The following is a 26,159-nucleotide window of genomic DNA, read 5'->3' on the forward strand; positions in this document are numbered from 1 at the left end:
AGCCCAGCAGAGACGGTCAGGTCAGTTCCCCAGGGACTACTACACTGAGTTAGAGAGTAATCTAGATGAGCAATAAGTCACCCTCTTATACAATCCTGGGTGCAGAATATGAGAGGGTAGCAGGGCAGAGCGAGTCAGGAACAAGAAATCACAATCTCCTTTGACCCAGCAATCCCACTCCTAGGTATTGACCCAAGAGAAATGAAAACATGATGTACACAGAGACCTGTGCAAGAATGTTCATAGCAGCTTTATTCATGATAGGCAAAACATTGGGAATACTCCAAATGTCCATCAACAGGAAAATAAACAAGAAAATTATATCAAATTCATATAAAATAATACTCAGTATAAAAAGAAACAAACTACCAATACAGGGAACCATGTGGATGACCCTTTTATAGAAGAGTTCATACTGATTATTCAATTTATGACATTCCAGAACAGGTCAAACTAATCTGTGGTGAAAAAAGCACCAGAACTGTGACTGTCTAGGGAGGAGCAAAAGAGAAACTTATAAGAGTAATAAAAATGTTTGTTCTATGTCTTGACAGAGGTTCGTGTTGCACGGATGGAAGCATTTATCAAAACTCATAAAATGATGCACTTTAATATGAGCACTTCACTTTATATAAATTTTACAAAAGAATAAGTAAATGTATGAACAAATATTAAACTCTTTTCTTTGCCTATATGCCCAGAAATATATGTATATTACATAAAAAAGATTGACTGTACTTGCTACTCTGTAACCTGCTGGCCAAAGATTTCATTTGCTTTTATTAAAACTATAAATTTGCAGCCTCCAAAAGAGAAAAAAAAAATTAAACTCTAATTAATACCTATGCACACCAAAATGTTTAGCAGTGAAGTGTACTGATGCCTGCAACTTACTATGAAATGCACACCCACAATAAGATATGCTGATGAATGGGTAGAGATGGAAAGACAGAGAAAGACATGCCAAAGCAAGGAGCGGAAAGGGCTAATGGTAGAATCTCGGTGGTTGGGTAGATGGGCGTTCACTGAACAATCCTTTCAAGTTTGCTGCACATCTGAAGTGTTTCATAAAAAGGAGGAGGGGAGAAGTAACAGCCAGTAGGGAGCGCAGGAAAAGAGGTGGCTGGGAAGTCATGGGAGGAGAGCAAGAGGAAGAAGAGGGACTGTTATACACCACCTCTCCAGGGCAGAACTGCATAAGGCCTGGCTAACCTCGGGACAGGTGGTCTTCGCCAGGATGGAGCCTACATGAGGCTGGTGCTTAGACCTTTGCTGTGGTAGTTCTTGCTCTCACAAGACCAGCTCCATCACTATCCTACTCTGCATCCGGGACAAGTCTCTGCCCCTCTCTGGCCTTCGTACCTTCCCCTGGACTAAAGGGACCAGCTTAAAGTGCTTTCCAGCTCTGACAGTCTACTACTCACTGCATCTGTGCAAACCATGTTTCTAGACAAGAGCCAAAGGATGCAAGATGCAATTACAGCTTCAGCAAGCTCTAATTTCCTCCACACAAAAGGCACAGAGCTTGCTGTTATGTCAATATGTCTTCAAAGAAAGGGACTGGGTACAGCTAGCTCTCAACTGTCTGCACATGGATTACCCACTTTGCAGATCAGTGCAGCAAACACTGAATCAATGAGCAGGAGCACCTCCCCCCTCAACACACAGCAGGTTTCTGGGACACAGAACATTATGAAAGCCCAAGAGAATTAAGGAGATACATTTGCTAGAGAGAAAAAAAAGATGCTCTGATATTCTGAAAAGTCCAATTTCAATACTTTCTAGATTACCTACTCTACTATCTCTCCTTTCCCCACATCCAATGGCATGGATAATTTAAACTGAACTGCACACAAGACGGTCGGAATTTCTGTGGTCTGATCTATCTACTCTCTACCCCAGGGACACACATCGTGGAGTTTACCAAGTGAAAGAAGGATGTGCCAGAAAGCTGGCCAACCCGGTTTCAGTCCCCATTCTACAGTTAACTTGCTGAGCACCTGTAGACAAGTCACTTTCACTGTCTCCTCCTCTGGAAAATCTAGCATATGTCTAAGCCTACCTGAGGTCTAAGGTTTCTTCCAGCTTGAAATTCTTTGACATCATTGTCTCTCCCTGGGTAAGTAATATAACCTTGAGATTTGTTTAGTTTTCAAAAACACATTCATAGATCCAGACAACACAATGGTGGTAACCAGAGAGGAATGGACTAAGGGAGAGTGAAAATTATGTTATTAACCAATGCTACCTCAATTTGATTTAAAAATTTGTTTAGCCTGACCAGTGGTACTGCAGTGGATAGAGCATCAACCCAGAACAGTGAGATCACTGTTTTAAAACCCAAAGTTGGCCTGACCAGGCGGTGGCGCAGTGGATGGAGCGTCGGACTGGGATGCGGAAGGACCCAGGTTCGAGACCCCGAGGTCGCCAGCTTGAGCGCGGGCTCATCTGGCTTGAGCAAAGAGCTCACCATCTTGGACCCAAGGTCGCTGGCTCCAGCAGGGGGTTGCTCGGTCTGCTGAAGGCCCGCGGTCAAGGCACATGTGAGAACGCAATCAATGAACAACTAAGAAGTCGCAACGCGCAATGAGAAACTGATGATTGATGCTTCTCATCTCTCTCCATTCCTGTCTGTCTGTCCCTGTCTATCTCTGCCTCTGTAAAAAAAAAAAAAAAAAAAAAAAAAAAAAAAAACCCAAAGTTGCCAGCTTGAGTATGGGCTCCCTGATTGAGTGCAGGAACACCAGCTTGAGCATAGGATCATTGGCACAATCCCAAGGTCGCTGGCCTGAAGCTAAGGTCACTGGCTTGAGCCCAAGGTCATTGGCTTGAACAAGGGGTCACTGGCTAAGCTTGAGCAGTCACCAATCTGATCCCCAGTCAAAGCGCATACAAGAAGTAATCAATGCACAACTAAAGTGAAGCAATGATAAGTTGATGCTTCTCTCTCTCCTCCTCCTCTCTCTCTTCCTGTCTTTCTTTCCCTTTCTTTCTAAAAAAAATAGACATTTAGTTTCTATATATCCTATAGCCATACTGTGTATAAGATGACCTTTAAAGTTACAGGCTAGGTGGATCCAACATGATTCTCATTTTAGGCACATGGAAACTAAGGTACAGAGAGTGTAAGATGTTTGCCAAGGTTCCACAGCTACTTAGTGACAAAGTAAGGTCTAAAACCCAGGGTACTGAGTAGAACAACAGATTCCTCAGAAAAGTTCTGGGGACCCCTCCTAGATTTCAGTAACTAGAACCGTCCCTTCTTTCTCTGCCTTACCCACTCAAGAGTCTAGTGCTCCTGTCCTCTGATTGTAAAGGGGGAAGGAATATGTGTGTGTCTCTAAAACAAAGACTGTTACTTCACAAACCAAACACAACCTCTGGCAGAACTTCCTTCCCACTATTCTCCTGGGAGGTAGGGGCAGGGGTGGGGGTTAGACCAGCTGCTTAGAGGTCAAGACTCAGAAATGGGAGCTCAGGAGCGTGGAGGAACTCTCTGGAGTTCCTGGGGAGGGGAAATCCCATCCCTCCCCTGGAATAACCATGGCCAGTCACCTAGAGGAAATCTGGGATCCTCATTAGGCAGGACAACAGGACCCCCTGTCTAGGTCCAGATGTGCCACAACTGCAAGTGCAGCCACGACAGGAAATGGAGACCCAACAAGGCTAGGATGTGTGGGGGGAGGAAGGTGAGGTGCGCAGTGCCAGCCCTCCCCACTCCATGCCCACCGCGCACCACTGAGAAGTGAAGAAAGCACCAGAAAGAGGCCACAGGACAGGGTTTCAGACACTGCCTTCTAGCCTTGAGGGGGGCGGCAGGTGAATGGCTTCGTCGCACTGCCAGGACCTGGAAAGAGTACATGTAAAGGTTCTTTTGACTAGGTAGAGCCCCACCCTGGAAGAAGGAAGAATTTCCATAATGACCAACTTGTCTACAAGTGGCCTGAGTGCATTCCCAGCAGTGGTGATGTATCCCGCTGATGGGGAAAGGAGGGAGTCATCCCTACTCCTCCTGTACTGCCCAGTCCTCCTCCACCCTTACCCAACACCCATCTCAGTGAACTCAGAGCTTCCTGGCAAGGGCTCCCACCCCCCTGGGGCCACAGCAAGTCCTCAGGGGTCAGAGCCGCTGGAGCCTGGGAGTCTGCAATCACAGCTCCAGTTGGCAGCAGCAGCTAATATTTCTGCTTCCCAAAGCCTGGTCCACCCAGACTTCCTGCTCAGGCAGAACTGAAGGACAGCATCGGCCCTTTCTACTAACCTGGGCAACAAGCAGAGGGTTTGGGTGTGCTCCTCTCCATCTGAGTGACAAGAGCTGCTGTGGCTGTGCGTGTGGCTGAGGAAAGGTAGGAGAAGGCCAGAGGAGTTAGGAGGTGACAGACACCTCACCCTAGGTCCTGAGCGACAGGCTAACTCCCCTCCCATTGGAAAGGTAAAAAGAGGAAAAGCAGCATTAAAAAATATACATACCTATACACATACAAAGGTAGGAAATCCTGGGCCTGTCTTAATGACACTGAGGTCTACACACACTGAAAGTGTCTGATCCCCAGCAAGAGTGGCTGATTCCTACCCACATTCTCATTTGTTCCCCAGTTGCCAATTTCCTTAGAAATCATCATGGCAGACCAGGCCGGTGGCTCAGTGGGTAGAGCGTCAGCCGGGCCTACGGACATCCTGGGTTTGATTACCAGTCAGGGAACACAGCAGAAGCAACCATCTGTTTCTCCTCCCCTCGTCCTTCTCTCCCTCTTAACCTCCCACAGCCAGTGGTTCAATTGGTCTGAGTGTGGCCATGGGCATTGAGGATAGCTCCATTGGAGCACATCAGTTTCAGGTGCTAGAAATAGTTCAGTACTCAAGCATTGGCCCCAGATGGAATTGGATCCCAGGTGGATCCCAGTCGGGGCACATGCAGGAATCTGCTTCATTATCTCCCCTACTCCCACCTAAAAAATAAAATTAGTCACCATGGCTTCCTGACAAAGCTGTACTGGGAGGGTACTGAGGCCAGCAACAGGCTCGGGGATTCCCTGGGCCTGAGCCTGGGTTTTTTACAAGTGAAGAATACAGTGGGACCTTGACTTTCTCAGGGAGCTGGCCATATGGGAGACCAATCATTCATTCATACCCACCTCCCATCACCAATGGCCTGGAAACAATTCTACCCAGAACTCTCAAATTTTAAAACTGCACAAACTTTAGTAAACCCACATCACAATTCTGAACTCTTCCTTAAATTTAATCCAAAATTACTTCATCTCCACTCTGTGAGTGAGGAAGAGCCACGTGCCTTTCCACCCTGGTCCACCAGATGCCCTTTGGTTGGCGGAGAGGGGAGAAAACATCCAGCCCACCTGTTTTTTCCTAGCTGCCACCTCCAGGTTCAACACAACCTCTCCTATCGGACAGGAGAATGCAGAGAGATGAAAGAGCTAAATCTTGCTCCTGTCCACTTCCAAGATTAGCAAGCAGCTGCCCTGGGATCACCAGTCCCTCGCTTCTCTGACACTGGGGAGCTCTCAGTAGCTAGGGCCTCAAGCAGGGGAGCCTGCTCACTGCTTGTTCACCCCCTACGCTTCAAACTGCCGCTTCCCAAGCATGACAGATGTAGCTGCTATTCAGTATGTTCAAGCCAGGACAAAAGCCTTCTGTAGAAGCACAAAGCCGGCAGGGATACAGACAGGGCCAACTTCAATAGAAGCCACCTGCCAGGGGCCCTTCTTCGCCACACCCCCAGCATTCATTCACACACACGAGCGCGCACGGCGCGCGCACACACACACACACACACACACACATCCCTCTCTTTTAAGGCTTTCAAACCTGTGTTGACCTAGAGTCAGGTGAATTCTTCTCTGAACCACTGGAAAGTTCTTCCAGAGCAGGGAGACTATACTACAATTTCTCAGATATATTCTGTAGGATGTTAATAAGTGATAAGTAAAAAAAGGAGTCCTATAAATGCCAGAAACACTAGGTTTAGAAAGTGAAATAGATTCTCTTACTACAGAACTTCTCAGAGCCTTTAAAATGTTAATGTGCACTGCAGAATATTTTCCAGATTCATCTGATCACAGAGCATCTCAGAACTGGCATTCCACCAATACATTCCAAGACTGTCGAGTCAAGAAATGAGTGGCTCTTTCCTCTATGTTTACCCAGTCCCAGTACAGAGCTCTTCCATCATTTGGAGCATATAAGAAATACCATTCCCCCCTCATTCAGCTTCCAGTAAACAGATGAATGAACAGATGAATGAGCGCACACACACACTTGTGGTATCCTCACCATTTAATTCAAATGATGATGAAGCTTCCTCAAGGACCAGGAATTTCACCAAAGAGATTGAACCTCTGCACACATTCAAGCCAGCCTTAGCTGTGAATCACCTGTGCTATGTCACCAGGGACAAGGGTTCAGCCCCAGAGGAGCCAGCTGGTTTTATTCCCTCATCAAGTCTCCCCCTAGACTTCCCCAACTGTTTTGCATTTGGCTATAAGGGTAACTGGGTGACCACAGCCAATGTACATAGCTGTGGTCAGTGAGAGGTCACCACCATAAGAGTCACATAAGGTCGGGGTGAGCTCAGGACCAACACCACTAATTCCAACAGAGAAACCTAAAAGAAATAGCAGGCTGACCAAGCTTGACCAGCAAGGGTTCTCACCCAACCCACCTCCCATCGGTGCCAGATGCCAAGGGACAGATAACAATGACACTCAGACATGGCATCAATCATCAACATTTCCCAGAAAGTCCAGCGTTTTCATATTTAAACTATCTCAGATAGACTCTTAGATCTGATAGGAGTCCTCTCCCACTGAAAAAAAACCAAACAAAACACAAAAAAACAACTTTCTCAGACACACCTTTACTTCGGGTTAGAAAAACAGAGGCTGTGTACCCCAGGGGCACTTGGGGAAAACCCTGCAGCAGCCTCTCTTTTCCTACCTGGGCTTTCTGCTTCATTCAGAATAAAGCAGACTCTGAAAAAGAGTCTCCCACTGACCTCTGTGAGCACAGAGCCAGGTGCCCCGCGCCCCCGTGAGAGGTGGCAGGGCACTCTCATGTCCCCCAGCCCTCGCACAGGAAGCCCTTGCCTACTGAGCAGCTGCCCTGCTCTGAAGCCCCAGACTGTTCCTGGCATGCATACAGATTTCTTAGAACACCTTCAGCAGAGATGGAGATTGTGGTTAGTATCTGGGCACCATCAAGAGGCTGGGGAATTCCTCATGCTCCACTTCTGACCTAGGAAGGGAAGAGGCCCTAATGTCAGCTCTCCCCTCCAACACCCCCCCCACCTGCAACACCAGAAAAAAGATGACATACCACTAAGCAGTACTGAATCATCTCTATTTATCACCAAACACAAAAATGTGCGCTTTATCACCATAGGAAAAAGCCCAGAGTTTATTCCTACTCTATTTTGCTAAATTTCTCTTCTTGTCTACCTGGCAAAAATAGTCACAGACCTATAGAAACTGGGAATGAAAGGGAACATTGACAGCACTTTCTACTGAAGCCCGCTCCCCACTCCCCAAGCATCCAGGCCCTACTCCAGAGAGAGAAACATAGAAGTCCCTTTCAAGGCTCCAGCCAGCTCCCCATCTACCCAGGCCTCTTCCTCCTCGCCCCCCCCCCCAAACTACCTCAAGGCCAGAGAGAATTCTTGGGCTTCACTCATTATCCTACGTTTCTCCTTTAAAAGGGGGGGGGGGGGTTGTTTGCATGTAGCTCCTTCCAAAGCTGACAATTTAATTCTTGATTTTAAAAACTTCATTGTTTAAATACCAGTTTGCCTCCAAGGCAGCCAAGGCTCCAGGCTCTGTTTGTTAATTATCAGCTGCTAAATGGCACTTTTCTCCTCACTTTCTCATCAGAGCTGATGAGGCTGAGGCCACTGTGGATACAATGCTGGTGCTAGGAAGGGGATCCAAGGCCCTTCCTAGAGTGTCAGCCCAGCATTGTGGATATCTGGGTTCAATTCCCAGTCAGGGCACACAGGAGAAGTGACCATCTGCTTCTCCACCCCTTCCCCTTTTCTCCCTCTCTCTCTTTCCCTCCTACAGCCATGGCTCAAGCCAGTTGGCTACCTGGGCGCTAAGGATGGCTCCATGGTCTTGCCTCAGGCACTAAAACAGCTTGGTTGCCAAGCAACAGAACAGTGGCTCCAGATGGGCAGAGCAATGATTTGTAGAGGGCTTGCAGGGTAGATCACGGTCAGGGCACACGTGGGAGTCTGTGTCCTTCCCTGCCTTTCATTTAATAAATTAAAAATAATTAAAATAAAATAATCCAAACCAAGACAAGCAAGACACTACCCACTTCTGTGGGTATGTACTGCAATGCACCTCAGCTAAGCAGCCAGTACTGTGCTTGCACTGGGAGCTACCAACAAGGCACAGTCCTTGTCCTCAAGGAGCTCAGAGTCTAGCAGAGGAAAACATGGGGATGACAATAATTCAAATTCGTGGCTGTCACAGAGCTAGGATTAACTATCACCTGTGTAAAAAAGGTAGTTATTCTGACTAGAATTGGGGGTGGGGGTGGGTGAAATCTAGCCTTGAAAGGCAAGTGCAATTTACCAGCATACAAAAGGATGGACAAGTGGAAGCCCCCCGAGAAGCTGGGGAAGCCTAAGCACGCACTGCTGAGTGGGAAGAAGCCAGCTCCTGGCAGGCTGAGTGTCCGTGGGTGATAGGGGCACAGGTGCAATGGAAGGTCAAAGCCAGCTTATTTAAATACCAGGCTTAGTTTGCGCCTTACGCTGGAGGTGAGGGGAGACTACTAAGTTCTCTAAACAGAAGTGGCTCAGCATTAAGCGATATAACAAATGCAATAAACCAAATTTAGATTTTGGTAAACACAGAACTTTGACAAGAGACATTTTTTTTTTAATAGTAAGTTCTGAAAAGGACTAAGCTCTCCATCACTGGAAGAATTTAAGCATCAGTTCCATAGATCAGTGGTGGCCAACCCCAGGTAATTAATCAGATAAAAACATACATTCCTGAATACCATTCCTGTAGAGTCTTGAACTCAATAACATACAAAGAGTGGGGCCCAGGAATCTATATTTTCAAATGTTTCCCAAGGTGATTCCTATAATCAACTTGGTTTGGAAGTCACTGGGCTAGATGAGCATTTGCTCGGATGTAGCCCTAAACAAGACAAAATAAATACTACTGAAGGTCCCGTCTACATGATTTCCTTCTCTTTACCATCTGGCCTAGACCTCAACTGCCCCCTCCCTCCCTGGCTCTTCCACTAAACCCCTTCCAGCTCAGCTAAACCTTTACCAGTGTGTAGAATGATTACTTCTCAGTTCAGCCCTATCTGAAGAACCTTCTATGATGCCGGCTTCTTCTCTGTCGGCGTGGCCCAAAATGGTGACGACTGAGCATTTGAAAAGTGGCTAGTGCTCCAGAAGAACTAAGTTTCTATTTTCTTTATTTAAATTTATGTAGCCACATGTGATTAGCCACTAGCATATTGACCAGCACAGCTTCCTGTGAAAGAGACTTCGTATCACTGTGGAATCCGGTCAAATGAGCAAATTCAGACTCCATTCCCACCACCAGTGCCGCCTGAAGCTCATCTCCAGCCTGGACCTGCCGGCCAACGACAGGGAGATGAAATTTAGAGAAAACAGCCAGAAAAGAGGTGCTCTGTTTCGGCTGTACCAGAGAAAACAGGTCCTGAGAACAAGGAGCCTGAGAAAGACCTCTCCTCTCTGAGGACTTTGCTCTGCTCTGCCCAGCACAGCAGTTACCACCAGGACAGAGGCAGCCGTCAGCCACCTGGCAGCTCCTCAGAGCAAGCCAACCTCACTCTCGGGTGAGCTCGTCCTCTGTGGCCTAAAGCTAAGGGCTCAAAGCAGGTCTGTACTGGAGTGTTTGGCCATACTGGGGAATAGAAACCCAAGAGAGGAAATGAATCTCACCAATAAATAAATAAACAAATAAATAAATAAATAAATAAATCAGTTTCACTACTTTTCCAGACCTCAAAAGTTTTCATCAGGAAAATATATCATCCAAACACTTCCATACACAACTGGATCCCTGCCCAGGTAGAGCACAAAGGCCAAATTCAAACCTGACCAAGGACTCCAGATGAGCATGTGTGGTCTCCAGCCTGGATTTCTGCCTCCCACAGATCAGGCCCCTTTTCCCAGCATCTGCCAAGACACGTGCTCTGAAGTGTCTACCAGAAAGTGTCTGGGTCGCCAAATGAACACAGACCAACACAGCAGCCAGTGAGGCCAGGTGGATGTCTGGAGCCACCTGTCTATTCAAACAGCTTTTACCGTTTCGCTGTAAGGAGCGGCCACCTGCCACCTCCCAGGCAGGAGCTGGTGCAGCCTGTCTCTAGCCTGGAGGACAACAGACTTTCTCGAGGCTCCCTCAGCCCCGGTTATGGACACCTTCTCTCTGGAGAGGTAGTTTAGTCCCGCAGAGAAGAAGGACACCAGAAGGTATGCATGAAGGAGGAAGGACGAAACAAAAACTACAGACAAAAAGCACTGTGGTGGAGAGGAGCAATGCCGTCCATCAAACACTAGATTCTTTTTCTGAAGTTTACTGGAAGATGTTTTCCCCCCTTCTTGCTCTATAAAAAGAAGAAAGAACAAAAAAACATGTTGCAACTTCCTTTGTCACAGCACACGGTCAGGAAAAAACAGACCCAACCAACCCATTGCTTCACTTTCCCCTCTGCACTAACGAGCAGTCAGCTCCATCCTGAGCCCCCACTTCTGCTCGCCCAGCTCTGAGAGGCAGAGCCCCCACCCTGCCTGCCGCCTGCCACTCTTCCACCTGGGAGGCTGAGCACACAAAGGAGTGATTCCTCAGAGCCAGAGAGGAGCCCTGGGAGGGCCCAGACGAGGATAAACATAATTCTGCCTCGCGTCCGCCTGGCCATTTCCTTTTCATTACCCGCCCCCACTCTATACGATGGTCAGGCAACACCCCACCCCAGCATTTCCTATCACAGGAAAGATCCACGGAGAGACATTGTCTCTTTCCCTCTCAGCCACACAGAAGGTACATACACTGCATGACGTTCCTCTGTCAGCCAGACTTTTGTCTGCACAGTGTCCTGGGTGTGTCATAGGGGTGAGGCCATGAAGAGTCACAAAAGTGGTCCTAGCCTTAGGGAGCCCATCTCATGCCCCAGACTCCTTTGTGGCCACTCTGCGTCTGACTCCATCATTTCTCTCTTCGTGTGTAAAACCAGAATCAGACCACCTGGCCTGCCTGTCAGAGAGGTACAGTAAGTCCTCACTTAATGTTCTAGGTAAGATCTGTGACTTTTAAGTAAAACAATGGATAATGAAACCAATTTTACCATAGGCTAAGTGATAGAAACAAGAGTTAAGTTCCTACAGCAGTATCTCATCAATGTTATAATAAAATGACATTATTATTCGAGGTCCTGCTGTACTTCCTGTCAGCATGCCAAGTGGAAATATATGTGGAGGCATAAGCCAGATTGAGGAGGCATCTTTTTTCATTTCTTTCATTCTTTATACACATAGAGGTGTGCACTCCTCCTCTAAATGGTAAGTTCCCAAAGGCAGGACCTACATCTTATCATTGTAGCAATTTGCACATAATAAGCATGCCATAAATATTTGATAATAAAACATAAATTGCTAGGTCAACTAAACACTGACTTATAGCACCGTCACAGAACTATTAGAGAGGCAGTAATGCAAGCTGTAAGGAGCCCAGGTTTTAGAATTAGACACGTCCACAGTAATAACCTCAGGGCTCTATACTTGCTCTTCTGTCTGCTTGCTGCCCCTCCCCCTCCAAATATTTCCAAGGCTCACTCAAATGTCACTTTTGTAGCAAAGCCCTCCCTGAGCCCCTACTTAAAATGTCAACAGATGGCCCTGGCCGGTTGGCTCGGTGGTAGAGCGTCGGCCTGGCATGCAGAAGTCCCGGGTTCGATTCCCGGCCAGGGCACACAGGAGAAGCGCCCATCTGCTTCTCCACCCCTCCCCCTCTCCTTCCTCTCTGTCTCTCTCTTCCCCTCCCGCAGCGAGGCTCCATTGGAGCAAAGATGGCCTGGGCGCTGGGGAAGGCTTCTTGGCTTCTGCCCCAGGCGCTGGAGTGGCTCTGGTCGCAACGGAGTGACGCCCCGGAGGGGCAGAGCATCGCCCCCTGGTTGGCAGAGCGTCGCCCCCTGGTGGGCGTGCCGGGTGGATCCCGGTGGGGCGCATGTGGGAGTCTGACTGTCTCTCCCCGTTTCCAGCTTCAGAAAAATACAAAAAAAAAAATAAAATAAAATAAAATGTCAACAGCGCGCGCACACACACACTCCCAGTATTCCAGGACCTTCATCTCTGCTTTATCTTCTTTATACCTATCACCATCCAATAAGCTGTATCACATCATTGACTAGTTCTGTCTGTCTCCCTCTGCTAGAACATAAGCTCCATGCAGGCACGGTTCTGTTTTGTTTTGTTCTTCTGATCTGGTTTATACAATGATGTATCCCCAGAGCCTAAAATAATACTTAGCACTTAGTAGGCACTCAGTATATAATTGCTAATGAGGAATTATTCTGAATGTGTTTGAACATGTTTCCTCTTCTGTAAAATGAGGATTTTTCCTTTGCAGTATTTTTGTAAGGATTAGCAAGAGTGTAACTAAAACACCTAACACAATGTCTGATACATAGTATCTGCTCAATAAAGACTTGTTATTAGCTTGGCCTGCGGTGGAACAGTGGATAGAGCATTGACCTGGAATACTAAGGTCGCAGGCTCAAAACCTGGGCTTGCCCCTCAGTCAAGGCACATACAACAAGCAAGCAATGAACAACTAAAGTGAATCAGCTATGAGTTGATGCTTCTCATCCCACCCCTCTCTCCTCTCTCTGTAAAATCAATAAATAAAATGTTATAAAAAGACTTGTTATTAACCTGGGAAATCTTCACAGTGTTGCTAAACTTTCAACAGTGATCTGAATGAGGCAGAAGACAGGAAATAGTTATAAGTATCAAAGTCAACCTGCTGATCTGGTCTATCCTTAGATAGGCTGTAGGAGTCAGTCTTGGCTCTACTAATTGATTTCTTAAGTAATAAATTGCTTTGGATCTTAAAGAGATAGAAAGCATCTTAAGGCAAATCCTGCTTAGAAATGCAGGGGTCTAGTCTAAGCTGCTTGAGATAAACCCTCATTATTCAAAATTCCTCTCATCTAATATAGTAGAGGCATTAAAGGGGCCCAAGCCCAAGCAGATAGACCTGACTAGTCACCCTTCTCAGCAACTTCTGAAAATGGCTTTTTAGCAGACAGGAGGAATACAGGGACAGACACTTAGGGGGACCTTCATATATACCTAGGCCAGTCGCAGAGACCAGCCCAATCTTGCCCTTCTCCCAGAACCTCCCCCTCAACCCTGAGGATCCTTAATTATGTAGGGAGCATTCGCCTGCTGTTTGCGCCTCCCAACCAACCGCTGGTCAGTCAGCAGGAAAGAAAAAGGGCAGGCAAGGAGGAGAATAAATGTTTGTAAACATTGCTTGAATGGATGAATGAATAAAAATACTACAACCAGGAGGCGGGTGAAAGCTCAGTGGCCTGCAGACAGTGAGGACAGAGAGGATGGCACCCCATCCCCAGGCTCCCTGGGACCTGGGCAGACTGACCACCTCTTTCCCAACATCTGGTTGTTTTCCAAGTACTGAGTTGCAACAATAAATGAAGAAAGCCCTTCGATTTGGAGTGCTTCCAGATCAAGTTGAAACCCTTTCATTTACAAATGAGGAAACTGACTGAGGCCCAGACAGGTTCTAGGACTTGCTGAGAACCATGCAGCCAGCCAGGTTTCTCAGTTTTGTTTCCCCTGGAAATCTATAGCACAGAGTTAAGTGGCCCCATGAGGTTCAAACCTCTGACATCAATCCCAGCAACCTGGTGTGCAATGCTGGTCCTCTTGCAACACACAGGAGAAAGACCAGCAGATAGAGCACCTTGGACTGCATCCATGTTTCTGCTGTGTTGGAGCTAACACTAGAAGATGCCAAGAGCTGTAGGAAAGTGAGCAAGTTCCGCATGTGGCCCTCCCTCAGTCAGTTTTCAGAGAGGCAGAAGGGTCGTCTCCATAGAACAGGAAAAGGAGGGGCTTTGGAACAGGGAGGAGAAGGAGAAGAGGCATCAATGGGAAACTGTGGTCAAGCCCTTACGAGAACGAGAACTCCGTTAGCAGAAACAGGTGCCAGCTTGAGTCAGCAGATCCAAGTGGGTGGAGGGAAGAAATGTCCAGAAGACTCTTCTGAGAATGGCTTTTTAGCAGACAGGAGGAATACAGGGATAGACACTTAGGGGGTATCTCCATATACACCTGAGCCAATCGCAGAGAGACCAGCCCAATACTGTCCTTCTTCCAGAACCTCCCCCTCAACCCTGAGGATCATCAATTATGTAGGGAGAATCCACTATTAGTCAGTTATCACACCTATATTAGGCAGCTAGGTATAAATATACAATGCCATTTATACACTTTGTATATAAATATGCAAAGTACTCTGTGAATTTAATAAGGCATATAGTAACTATATGGAAATAAGAGGATACAAAAGTGATGAAGATGCAGATATTCAAAGAACCTAGAATCCTAAATATCTAAATAATGTCACCTAGCACATGGAGAAGACATTTAAAATGTGGAATAAGCCTGACCAGGCGGTGGTGCAGTGGATAGCGCGTCGAACTGGGATGTGGAGGATCCAGGTTCAAGACCCCGAGGTCACCAGCTTGAGTGCGGGCTCATCTGGTTTGAACAAAGCTCACCAGCTTGAACCCAAGGTCGCTGGCTCAAGCAAGGGGTTACTCGGTCTGCTGAAGGCCAGAGGTCAAGGCACAAATGAGAAAGCAATCAATGAACAACTAAGGTGTCGCAACGAAAAACTAATGATTGATGCTTCTCATCTCTCTTCGTTCCTATCTGTATGTCTCTATCTATCCCTTTCTCTGGATCTCTGTCTCTGTTAAAAAAAAAAAAAAGTGGAATAAGCCCTGGCTTGTTGGCTCAGTGGATAGAGCTGCGGCCCAGCATGCAAACATTCCAGGTTCAATCCCCGGTCAAGGCACACAGGAGAAGCAACCATCTGCTTTCCTCCCCTCCTTCTTCCCCTCCTGCAGCCAGTGGCTTGATTGGTCTGACCATTGGCCTCAGGCACTGAGGATAGGTTGATGGGCCCAGACAGGAGTTGCCAGGTGGATCCCAGTTAGGGCACATGCGGGAGCCTATCTCTCTATCTCCCCTCTTCTCACTTAAAAAAAAAAAAAAAAAAAAACAATGTGGAATAAGCCTGACCTGTGGTGGCACAGAGGATAACACATCAACCTGGAATGCTGCTCTGGTCTGAAACTCTGGGCTTGCCTGGTCAAGGCACATACGGAAAACAACAATGAGTTGATGCTTCCTGCTCCTTCCTACCCCTTTCTCTCTCTCTCTCCTCTCTCTAAAATCAATAAATAAAATCTTTTTAAAAATATAAATAATAAATAAAATGTTGATTAAAAGGTACCAGTGCCTTGACAAGTTGGACAGGGGAGGGATGGAACCAGCTTCTGGCGTGGAAGGCTTCACAAAAGCAGCAGCATTTGTACAGGGCAGAATAGGCAGGTGCAGACAGCGGTGGGGCGCAGAGGTAAAGAAGCTACAGAGAGACAGATGGGATGCATACCATGCAAAGGTGGGGGGCTGGGAAAGCAGAGTCTTGTTAGAAAACAGGATAGAAAAGCCACTTACCTGAAACATAGCATGCATTAAAAGAAAAAAAAAAAAAAGACCAAGGTCAGCTCAGGGAAGGACCTGGAAATCTCCTGTATTCTGCAAGCAAAGGGACCCCACCGAAGGGTTCAAGCTGAGAAGCTCCATGGTCAGTGCTGGGCTTTCAGCAAACTAATCCTCCATGCACTCCAATGAACTGAGGGCCCAAACCTTCCCTCCATGGCTGAGGGTCTCAGAGCCTGCTGTGTGTTTCTACTGCCCCCCCATTCTCTATTCTTCTTTCTCAAATTACTCTTCAAAGCCAATTTTACGCTCTTTTGAAAATATCTAAGGCAAGGTAATCAAAACAATTAATTGCACGAAATCAGGACAACATGCAAAGGGGCATCCATGCCCTCTTCTTCCTCCCTAAGAGGAAGCCAGGGGTAGGGAACATGAGGATATGAAGTCCCTGGGAATCCCACAAGCTCTGTAGAAAGATTATGATGCTTGTGAGCCTGGCAGCCAGAGGGAATAATAAAACTCTGGCATTTCTATACACATAAGCATTTATAAAGCGTATTACTACGCATGCTCATTTAGTCCCTGTGGCCTTTTGTCTTTAGGGGATCTGGGTGCCTGTAGGGAGAGAGGCTGGATGAAAGGTACAAGATGACCCCTTGCTGCCCTCATCAACACAGCAGAGCGGAGAGCTCCAAGCTCCAAGACACAGTCTCTTCACCAGTCCACCTGCATTCCTAGAATGCTCTAAGTTCCACACATGGCCTCAAATGCACAAGGGACCTTCTCACTTCCCAGCCCCCATGACCCGGAGCTCTGCAGAAGTCAGGCATGCAAAGCAACCTGCAGATTCTGCACCAAGAGAGGCTTCCCTTCCCAGCAGCTCCTGTGAAGCCTGGCCTTTAGACTCCTCCCAGCCTTTCTCTAAGAATGGCAGAGGCCAGGGAAGGAGGCCTGTGGGAGGGAGAGAGGGCAGAGCTCGGCTACCCAAGGACAGGGGCTCCTTCTGTCAGAGTTAAAAATAAACTCTTAGCAATTTACACCCAACTCCTCCCCTCCAGAGGCCAATGGGCCTTGACAAATGAAACCTCTCCCTGCGGAGGAAAGGAGGACAGACCGGAGAAGGCAGACTGGGAGCCGTGGTCCGGCCATGGGCATGCCAGCAGTGTGGTGACTGCCCAAGGGAAGGAAGGGGGTGTGGAGGAGGGGATGGAGGGGGTAAATGGTGATGGACAGAGACTTGACTTGAGGTGGTGAACACAGTGCAGTGTACAGATGATGTGCTACAGAACTGTGCACCTGAAACCTGTAGGGTTTCTTTAGCCAGTGTCACTCCAATAAATTCAACAAAAAGGAAAAAAAAGGACACGATCTGGGTATGTAACTTCAGCTGAAGGCGAAGGGCCTCCTAAGTCCTACCATGGCTTCTATTACTCTTCCTGCACTCCCCGTCTCCCATCCTAACCTTCATCACAGGACCCTCCCTATCCATGCTATGGTTAGTACCAACACTTGTCCAAGTACTAGAAAAATCAGAAAGGAGAGAATGCCAAAGTCAAACGAAAAAAAATACTCTGTCCAGAATCCATCAGTTGAGCAGGTGTCCCAGCTACCTGAGCCCCTTTCCTCACTTCCTTCTCCAGGTCCACAGAGAAGGGGTCACCTTGATGGACTTCAATGGACACAGATCACCAATCTCCCTACCGTGCCTCCCCCATCAGGGGGCAAGCGAGACACCCTGTGACCCCTGCAGGTGGCTGAGCTGGGAGGGCCCAAGGGGCCATGGCCTAACTCAGGAAGCCAGGGCCCAGTTATTCTTGGAAGCCAGAGGAGATGAGGTCACACTTGTGAATGTGGTAACCCAAAGCCCCATGCTGCTGAGGGGGAGAGTATTGCTTAGCAACGGGCAGGAGTCCTAGGGAAGGTAGCACGCTCAGGCTCAGGGCAGCCGGGGTGAGGGTCTGGGACAGCCACAGGCAGCGCTCCTCCCCACCCTGCACCCCTCTGGCAGGGAGGCCTGCTTTCAGGTGGAGCCTGGAGGAAGCCAGAGCTGCAGGCAAGCACAGACGAAAGTCTAACGAACTACAATGAACCTGCTCCCCTCCCCTCGTCTTACCCTTCCCCTAGTCGGGAATAAGCAAGGCAGCACCCCAGGTTCTTTGTGCACAGACAGCTTGCTACCTGGACAAACACCAGCCACAGCTCGCTCCCAGCACCCAGAAAGCGAACTAGTCTCAAACCTCCTTACCAAGCTGAGGCTGGAAGCCATGGGGCAAGTGGGGAGGGCACGAGTGAAAGAGCTCAGCAATGTGGCAGGGAGACCTGGGACAGACACCAGGCCTGGCAGTGAGGGCAGGCTGCTTCAGTGGCAGGTTTATTTTTAGCTGTTGGGATAGAGGGGCTGAGTAACAGTCCTGGACCCTGGGCAGGAGACCAGGTTTCAAATGCCCAGTGTGGGCTGGCAGCCTCAGAACAATATGGATAATCAAAATGGCAGCAAAGTGACCAACTCAGTCATCTGCCTGGTGAGGGGCAGGGGCGCGGAGGTATGGAGTCTGTACGAGCACGAGCGTGGAAGAGCTGGCAGGTGTACTGTGGGCAGGTCTCTTCTTAGGCCCCTCCCTTGCCAGGGATTGGTAAGATTTCTCCTTTGCTTCAGGTTCAAAAGAAAAATCTTCATACAGAAAAGCCAAGCAGTCAGAACGGTTCCCTTCGCTCCCCTCATCTTCTCTGAGGCTTCCAATGGTGTCCATGAAGTTCACGCCTCTGTCACGGCTCTTTACCTCCCAGACAAGCCCCAGTGGGACACTAGCCACGGAGATGCCTGGAAACGGCCCGTAAGAGTAAGATGCCCTTTCTTCTGACTCTGGGACAGCTCAGGAATAAACACACAGCCTGGCTGGGCTTGGAGGGAATGTCAGCTACAGACAGGCACTGACCTTAAGGCCGTGTACCAGCCTCTACCACCCGCTGGATGGCATGATGATACACGAAGGTGTTTCCTGGATCAGAGAATAAAGATACACCCCCCCCCAGCGGCTGAGCAAAACCTTACCCCCTTTCCACTGTGTCTCTTCTTCCAACAGCCAAACCTGATGGCCTGGCACACGGGACCCAACAGTCCAAAGCTCCAGGGCTGAAACTACTGCGTTAGCCTTGGAGGGGTAAGAAGAGAAGAGAACACATCATGGGGCATCCCCCTCTCCTCTTTCTTCTTCAGACTCCTGATATCCCTAGTACCCAGTCCTACAGGAAAGAAGCAGTACCAAAACATAAATCCTAATTTCCCCATCAACTCTAGGAATCAGTCTCCAATTCCCACTTGAAAACAGGCCCTAGCCCATGCTGTACTTTTGAGTGAAACAGAAGAGACACCCATGTGGATGGACGCAGCCACACACCATGACAAAGCCTGACAACTGGACAGTGGACAGTTGGATACTGGACAGTTGACAACTGGACCGTAGATTGCAACCCTCACTCACTTGCTCACCCAGGTGCCCGGGTGCAGGGTACAGCCTGCATCACCAACCACAGGAGCCATGTTTGGTCCCATCACTTCAGATGGGGAAAAAAGTTTCAGATGGGAAGTTAAGGAATTCCCCATCTCCGCCTTGAGCCACAACTGCACTGAGAGACTTCTGATTTCAAGGATAGTAGACTCACACCCCATAGAGTCAGCCATGCTCACTGTCTGGCTACATGCTCTCTGCTAACTGAAACACTTTCCATGTGTTCACACTGCAAGGGATGGGTCCCTTTGCCAGCTGGTCAGTGATGATAATCAACTGGACACTGACTGCCCTGGAGCCCAGCATTAAGCCTAAGAAAAAGGCATCCACGCCCGCCCAGGACTGCTGAAGGACACATGAAGCAAGTCAGCCAGCTAGCCTGCTCGCCCGTGCCTCTCGCTTTCGGGGTAGTCTGTCACTGCCCCACACTGCCACTGTTCAAGGAGCCACGATGGCCTGACACTCTGGTGTGCGCACTGAGGCCTGGAGAGTTTAACTGACCTGTTCAAGGTCACACAATTAACTAGCAAGGCACAAAGACTAGACCTTTTTTCTTTCTTTCTAGTCTAACATAAAACCCATCGCACTGGGCTCATCTCTAGATATCCCTATCCATACGTATGTTAAAATGCAAAACCTCAGTATTCCCCTAAAGACTAGAAAATCTGATTTGGATTACATACCTGATATACATCAAGCTGCCACAGTGGTGTAGTCCCTTCTTTTTACCAGTGTCCCCATTTATAAGGTGACCTATGTAGAGAGATCCTTGTGACCAGTTAGTGGAGCTCAGTTTAGCACTGTCTTCAACAATCCCAGTAATACAGTTAAATAGCAATTTAAAAAATCAAAGAAATCCAGATCAAGAGGAGGTGCCAGGGAAGCGAGTCCCAAGGCATATGCTGACCCAAGGTAAGACCCCGGACACACCACTCAACCCTCCTGGACTGACCCAGCTTTTTCCTCAGTGAGATGGAAGGAGTCACGAAAGATGACAGGAGAGTATGGTCAGCTCCAAGTTGCTGTGAGATATGGGCCCCTTTACCACGGGGCCTTAAATCATTACCAAGAGCAGCTACAGCCCCTTCAAATAAACACAGAAAATTCTGCCCTGCCCATCCACCTCCTTCTGGGACACCTGGGAAGATGCAATATAGGGAGGAGGAAAACAGAGCCCACATGATCCTTGGAAGGGCCTGAAGTAGAGGAGAGAGAACAGGAAAGTATGAATGCTGTGCCACAGACATCAAGCGGGAGAATCCTGGATCAGAGCGGGAGAGGGCCACCTGGGAAATGGAAAAGGGCTTAGAAGCAGATGCCCGTGCCCTGTCCTTCCCCACTGTGGCTGACATTCCTCCTGGCACAGACGCCACAGCAAGTGAGTGACAGGAGCTTTGGCTCCCTCCCCCAACCCCAGGACCTGGCCAGGAATTAAGTTTGCCTACAGCAGTCCCGAAGCTTGGCTCCTCCAGGCCTCACCCTGAATCCCCTGCACCTGCTTTAGTAAAGTCATCACTGAGGATGGCCCAACTCCTAGGATCCCAAGCAGTCAAAACATACTAATCATGGACACCAATACCTTCATCCTCCCGAAGAGGAACCCCTTCACTTCCCAGATACCCACCGGCATCTGGTCCCGAGCCTGGGGCTGCTCTCCTCCACCCCCCACCTCAGTAAGCCACTGATCCCAGATCTTAGCTAGAGATTATTTTCAAGCTCTGTCAAAGCCCAGAATTCACAAGTGAAAAAGGAACATGAGCCAACTGGCTTTGATCCTGCCTCAGTGGATGCCAAAGGCCTGCTGTGGTCTGCAGGGGCCAGAGGCCCAGGAGAGAGACAGGGTCTCTGACTCCTTCCCTCAAAAAACCATAAGCCAACCTCAGCAATTTACAACCTTTCTTTATTACATCCTGTTCACTTACTTCATGACCCCCAAACACTTTAAAACCTGCTTTTATTTTAATACAAAGATGGCTCTGGTTCAATTCTGAGCCACCAGCCCCACCGGCTCCCCACCAACCCGATCTCCTGTTCTCGGGGCCAACATCTCCATCACCTCCTGAAGATCTGTTCATTCCTCAGACGCCCAGCAATGAGCTGCTCTCAGCTCCATCGATCCTCACAGATTTCCCTGCTTCAAAGCTCCTCTGTTCCCAAACACACGATCTAGTCCTTAGAACAGCAAAGTCCAGTGGAACTTCCTACAAGGATGACAACGTTCTTCTGCACTTTTCAGTTCAGTAGCCATTAGCCATATCTAGCTACTGAACACTTCAAATGTGGCTAGCAACTGATTTTTAAATTTTAATTTGGCTTAATTTAATTGATTTTAATTTAAACAGAATGCATGTAGAGAGGAGCTCTAGTGCTAACTCTACCAGTATCCAGACCAGCCAGGAGAGGTTCCAATCTGCTCCCCTGCACAATATCAAAGGAAGCCACAGTGCAGGGATGCTGCATAATATGGGTGGGAAGGACCACTGGAGAAAGAAAAGGAGAAACCACAGGACCTTTCTCTAATCCACACAATGGAAAGATAAACAGAGATAAGTTATGACAACATTCTATATTTTTTTAAAGCAGTAACATTTCACCTAATCAGAGTCATACAGCAGAGAGGGGCAGCGATGCCAGCTTTAATTAAATTTGTTCAGCTAATACCTACGAGTCACCAGGACACCGTGAAGCAAGAGCAGCTGAAGCACCCCACGGGGGATACAGCCAATTACTACTCAAGTGGGTTGAGACTGGGCATCCGTATCAAAGAAATAGTTAACAGACTTCCTATATTCCTATACAAAAAATAATAATAACAAGTAAGATTTCTATCAAACATCCCCTAAAAGGGGGAGGAAAAAAATACTTGATACCATAGATTCAAAACTCACGGAGCTGCTGAGCTGGTTTATATGCTGCCCCTCCAACTGCTGAGGAGATGATAAACATCCACCCAGCACCCCCTTGTCACAGCCAAGGAGGGCCTGTGGTGACAGTGCAGCTCCTTGTGGGGCTTGAGGGATTCTATAGCAGCAGTCCATCCCAGGTACCAGCCTGCTGATGACACTGCAGTTACCAAGTGTGAAGAGGCCTGAGACCCAGGGAGTCAGGTATACTGGGTTCTAATCCTGCCTCTGCCAAGTATGTGGTTATGTGACCTTAAGCAAGTCTTTGCTCTAGGCCTTACTTTTCTCATCTGCAAAATGAGGAGGTTAGATGAGATGACCTCTACAGTCCCTTCTAACTCTGAAGTATGAGGATGACTCAGAACTCAGGAGAAGGAGCCAGGAGAGATGGTGAGGTGACGTCATAGCACCCACCAAAAGCATTACATGTTAGATCTCTCAGATGAAGGTAGAAAAGCAGCAGGGCGGGCAAGTTGAGACCATTACTTTAAGCACTAATTTCACTTAACAAGGCTAAGAGGTCACAGGCCACAAACAGGGAGTAGGGCATCTAGGCAGTCACCACCTCCCATCAACTGTCAGAGCTGTGGAACAGCATCAGAGCTGTGGAACAGCAGGCATCAGAACTCCACTCGCGGCTTCCCTCTCTGCCCCAAAGCCCCAGGAACGGCATGACACATGGTGGAGGGTGGAGGGCTTCCCCTTTTCCTTTTCGCACCTTCTCCATGGGGAGATCCTTCCTGCCTCACCCCACCTGCCTCCCTTGCTTTATAATCAAAACACCCCTGGTTTTGAAAATCACTTCACTACTCAGCACTTAAGGTTAAGTTAATCAAGATGCAAGATCTAGCTCTTTGGTGTATGTTTGGAACAGGATTCTTTGAACCAGATTCCCCCCACAGCTGTAATTATGTGTTAGCCAATATTTGGATATGGAAGTGCTGTTGACACTGCTGTCAGCCTCTGAATGCCTCATCCCTTCTTTCTCCCTCTATTATTAAGTTTTTACACAAAGATGTGTGGGAAATCTACAATTTAAGAGTTGAGTCAACTTACAAGATCTGGGAGCAGACTGCCTGTCAAAACAGACTCTGACTTCAATTGTCATACACTTCTAACCTGACATGGATAAACTCGAAGTGTTATTTGAAATACTGCCGAATTTTCCCTTTCAGAACTATTCAAAGGGGGAAACAGCCAAATCTCTTTCCTAGTAATTAAACAGAAATCTTAATTGCCATCCAAAAGCATTTTACAGGGTGGTTTTGTGTACCTATTAGATAGAATAAGGAGCAGAAATTGAGAGCTTTTGTTCTAAAGTCTTTATACCATGTTCCAACTTTCCAAGAAAATGAGCAACCAGTGTCCCCAAACTGCAGATGCGTGAAGGCAGATGGCATCTCAGAGGCAAGAGAAAAATCTCCTGGAAAGAAACGTCTGTCACTTCCTCAATAATACAGGTTAACTGTGGTCAAACAGTATTCACTCAATTCTACTCCCCAAGGTCAGAGCCATGGTCTGACCACTTCCCTCTCTCAGTCCCCAGTTATGAGTATGGAAAAAGTGGTCTAAGGAACAAAAAAGGATTCAAGTGTTCAAGATACTGAAATATTCCTTCTCCAACAGTCCAACACTAAACCTAAACAACAATCAAAAGCCCACAGCAATACTTTAGAGTGGAAACCAAAGAAATCTGACAGTGTTGGGGCTAGGTGAAAGATCTCCCCCAAGAGGGATAATGAAAGCAGCAAGAAAAAATTATTTATAGAGGCCTAAAATCTGGAAATTGCACGTTTGTGTCCTCTACAACCCTGAAGTACATAAGAGGGTATATGTTTATCTAATTATATATTCCAACAGTCTATCTATCTGAGTTTTGTATTAACAGCTAAAATACAGCAAGCAGTGGGGGTTGAGGAGGAAGAGAGAAATATAACACAGGAAGTAATTTCCTCCTCCAATCATTAAGACACCCCAAGGGAAATAGGCGTGATGTGTCACCTTTAGAGATGCGGTTTGATCTGAAAATCCTCTGAGGGAAAAACCTTTTTAGTGACTGGGAATACTGGAGTCCACTGCACTGGGGACCCATCCGTCCCATCAGGCCTCCAAGTCCATTCTGTTTAACTTCTGAAGTAGATACTCTCACTGAAATTTCTATTCTCCCCCTACTACACACACACCCCAAAAAATAAAAATAAACAAATAGAAGGGTGGGTTTCCCCAATTCAAAGATTATGCTCCCTCCCACTGTCTATACCCAGGACGCAGGTGGCCACTTCGGATGTAAGGAATCAGTACGGGGCCAAGCGTGGTTTCCAGACCCGGTTTACAAAGATCAATGACGCTATGGAAACAGCAGACGCCGCGCCGGAGCCTCCTGGCCTCCCATATGGAGCCTCACAGGCACGGAAAGTAGGAGGGCGCCTGCTCTCAGATCAAAACAATACCTCCTACCCCGGGGTGAAGGGTGGGGGCGGTGGCCCCGCGGAATCCCCAGCTTTGCACCTACTTCCCCGGCCCGCGCGCGCCTAGGCGGCCCCGCCGCACTCGCGAGGCCCAGGGAAGTGAAATCACACATTCCGGCTCCCAAATAAGGAGTGAGCCTAAATAAACCTCTTAGATCCGACTTCTCCAAACCAACGGACCAACCAGCTCAATGAGTAATGGGCCTTTTGTGCCCGCAGAAAGAAAGGAAGGAGGGAGGAGAGGATGGGGAACCACAACCTCGGAAAATCACTTCCTCGAGACGCGGTGAAATTAGCAGAAGTGGTCCCGAAGCCAACCCTTCAGACTTGGCTGGATCCCGCTCAAACCCCAAAATGGCAGAGTCCTCACGAGTCCTCTCGAGTCCCGGGCACTCACACCCGAGGTGACCGGAAACGCGGTCTAGGCGGCGTGGTCAGCTCAGACCTGACCTTCCCGCTGCCCCCGCCCCTGCTGCGCACTTGGCACCCTCCGCACCCGGACCCACCGCCCCGCCGCGGCCGGGACTCCGTCCCAGGAAGAATCGGCGCGGTCACGCCGAGCGATCGGGCGCTCCAGGGCGCCGGGCGTCCTCCCTGGGAGCTCCCCTCTGTCCGACCTCCCCTCCCAAGGCCCCCAAACCTACTTTTAGGGCGAATTTTTCCTGGGTCCTCTTGTTGAAGATCTGCAAAACTTTGCCGTTGATGCCCAGCCCCAGGACCTGGGTGGTGACCTTGTAGTCGTCGATGATGGCGTTCTTCTTGATCTGCAGGCTCGACTTGACATGGAACTGGGGAAACTGCTGCGGGGGCTGCGGCGGCGGCTGGGACGGGGCGGGGGGCTGCGGCGGCGGTGGCGGCGGCGGCGGATTGGGGAACAGCACCGGCGGGGTCTGGCCCTGGGAGTTGGACAGCATGGTGCCGGGAGATGCGGGAGCAGAGGCGGGAGGGCCCCCGGCCGCCCCCTCCTCCGGCTCCGGACGGGGTCCCCGCCACCCCCCGCCCGGCGACGAAGTTTGCTCCGGGCTGGAGCCGGCTTCCCCGGCAGGGCCCGGCTCCAGGCTCAGCGGGTCGCGAGGCTCCGTGGGTCCCGCCGTGCGCCGCTGGCGCCCACCGACCCTGCTCCCTCCCTCCCACCCTCCCCCCGGGGGCCTGGCGCTCGGTGGAACGCGGGACCGCGGGGGGCCCAGCCGGGGGGAAGCGGCCGCGCGACAAACTACTCAGCCCGGGGGCCGGCGGCCGCGTCACAGCCTCGTCTGCGTCCGGGGCCGGTCCTTAAAGGGGAGGGTCGGAGGGGGCAGGGCTTGGGAGGAGGGCGGGGCGGGGGAGGCGTGGTGTGGAGGAGGGGCTGGCTGGCCTTAAAGGGAAGGACTCGAAGCCTCCAGAGCGTGGCGGGTGGGGCTGGAGGCTGGGGGCTTAGGGACAGGGAGTGGGGACCGAGAAATCCTAGTCCTTAATTAATCAGGACCACAAAAAAGGGAAGGGAGAAGCGTATGAAAGTAGCTACATAGTTCAGATAGAA

General features: G+C 48.9%; 1 protein-coding gene across 1 annotated transcript in view; it reads right to left on the reverse strand.

Moving 5' to 3' along the window:
* Positions 1-25,775, reverse strand: part of MAPKAPK2 (MAPK activated protein kinase 2) — a 47,992-nt gene extending 22,217 nt beyond the window's left edge. Inside the window, exon 1 of the mRNA XM_066261507.1 lies at positions 25,285-25,775. Coding sequence (XP_066117604.1) covers positions 25,285-25,554 — 270 coding nt within the window. The 5' untranslated portion in view covers positions 25,555-25,775. The remainder of the gene's footprint in view (positions 1-25,284) is intronic.
* Positions 25,776-26,159: the final 384 nt, after the last annotated feature.

This window comes from Saccopteryx bilineata, chromosome 2, assembly GCF_036850765.1.
Source record: "Saccopteryx bilineata isolate mSacBil1 chromosome 2, mSacBil1_pri_phased_curated, whole genome shotgun sequence".
Classification (NCBI taxonomy): domain Eukaryota; kingdom Metazoa; phylum Chordata; class Mammalia; order Chiroptera; family Emballonuridae; genus Saccopteryx; species Saccopteryx bilineata.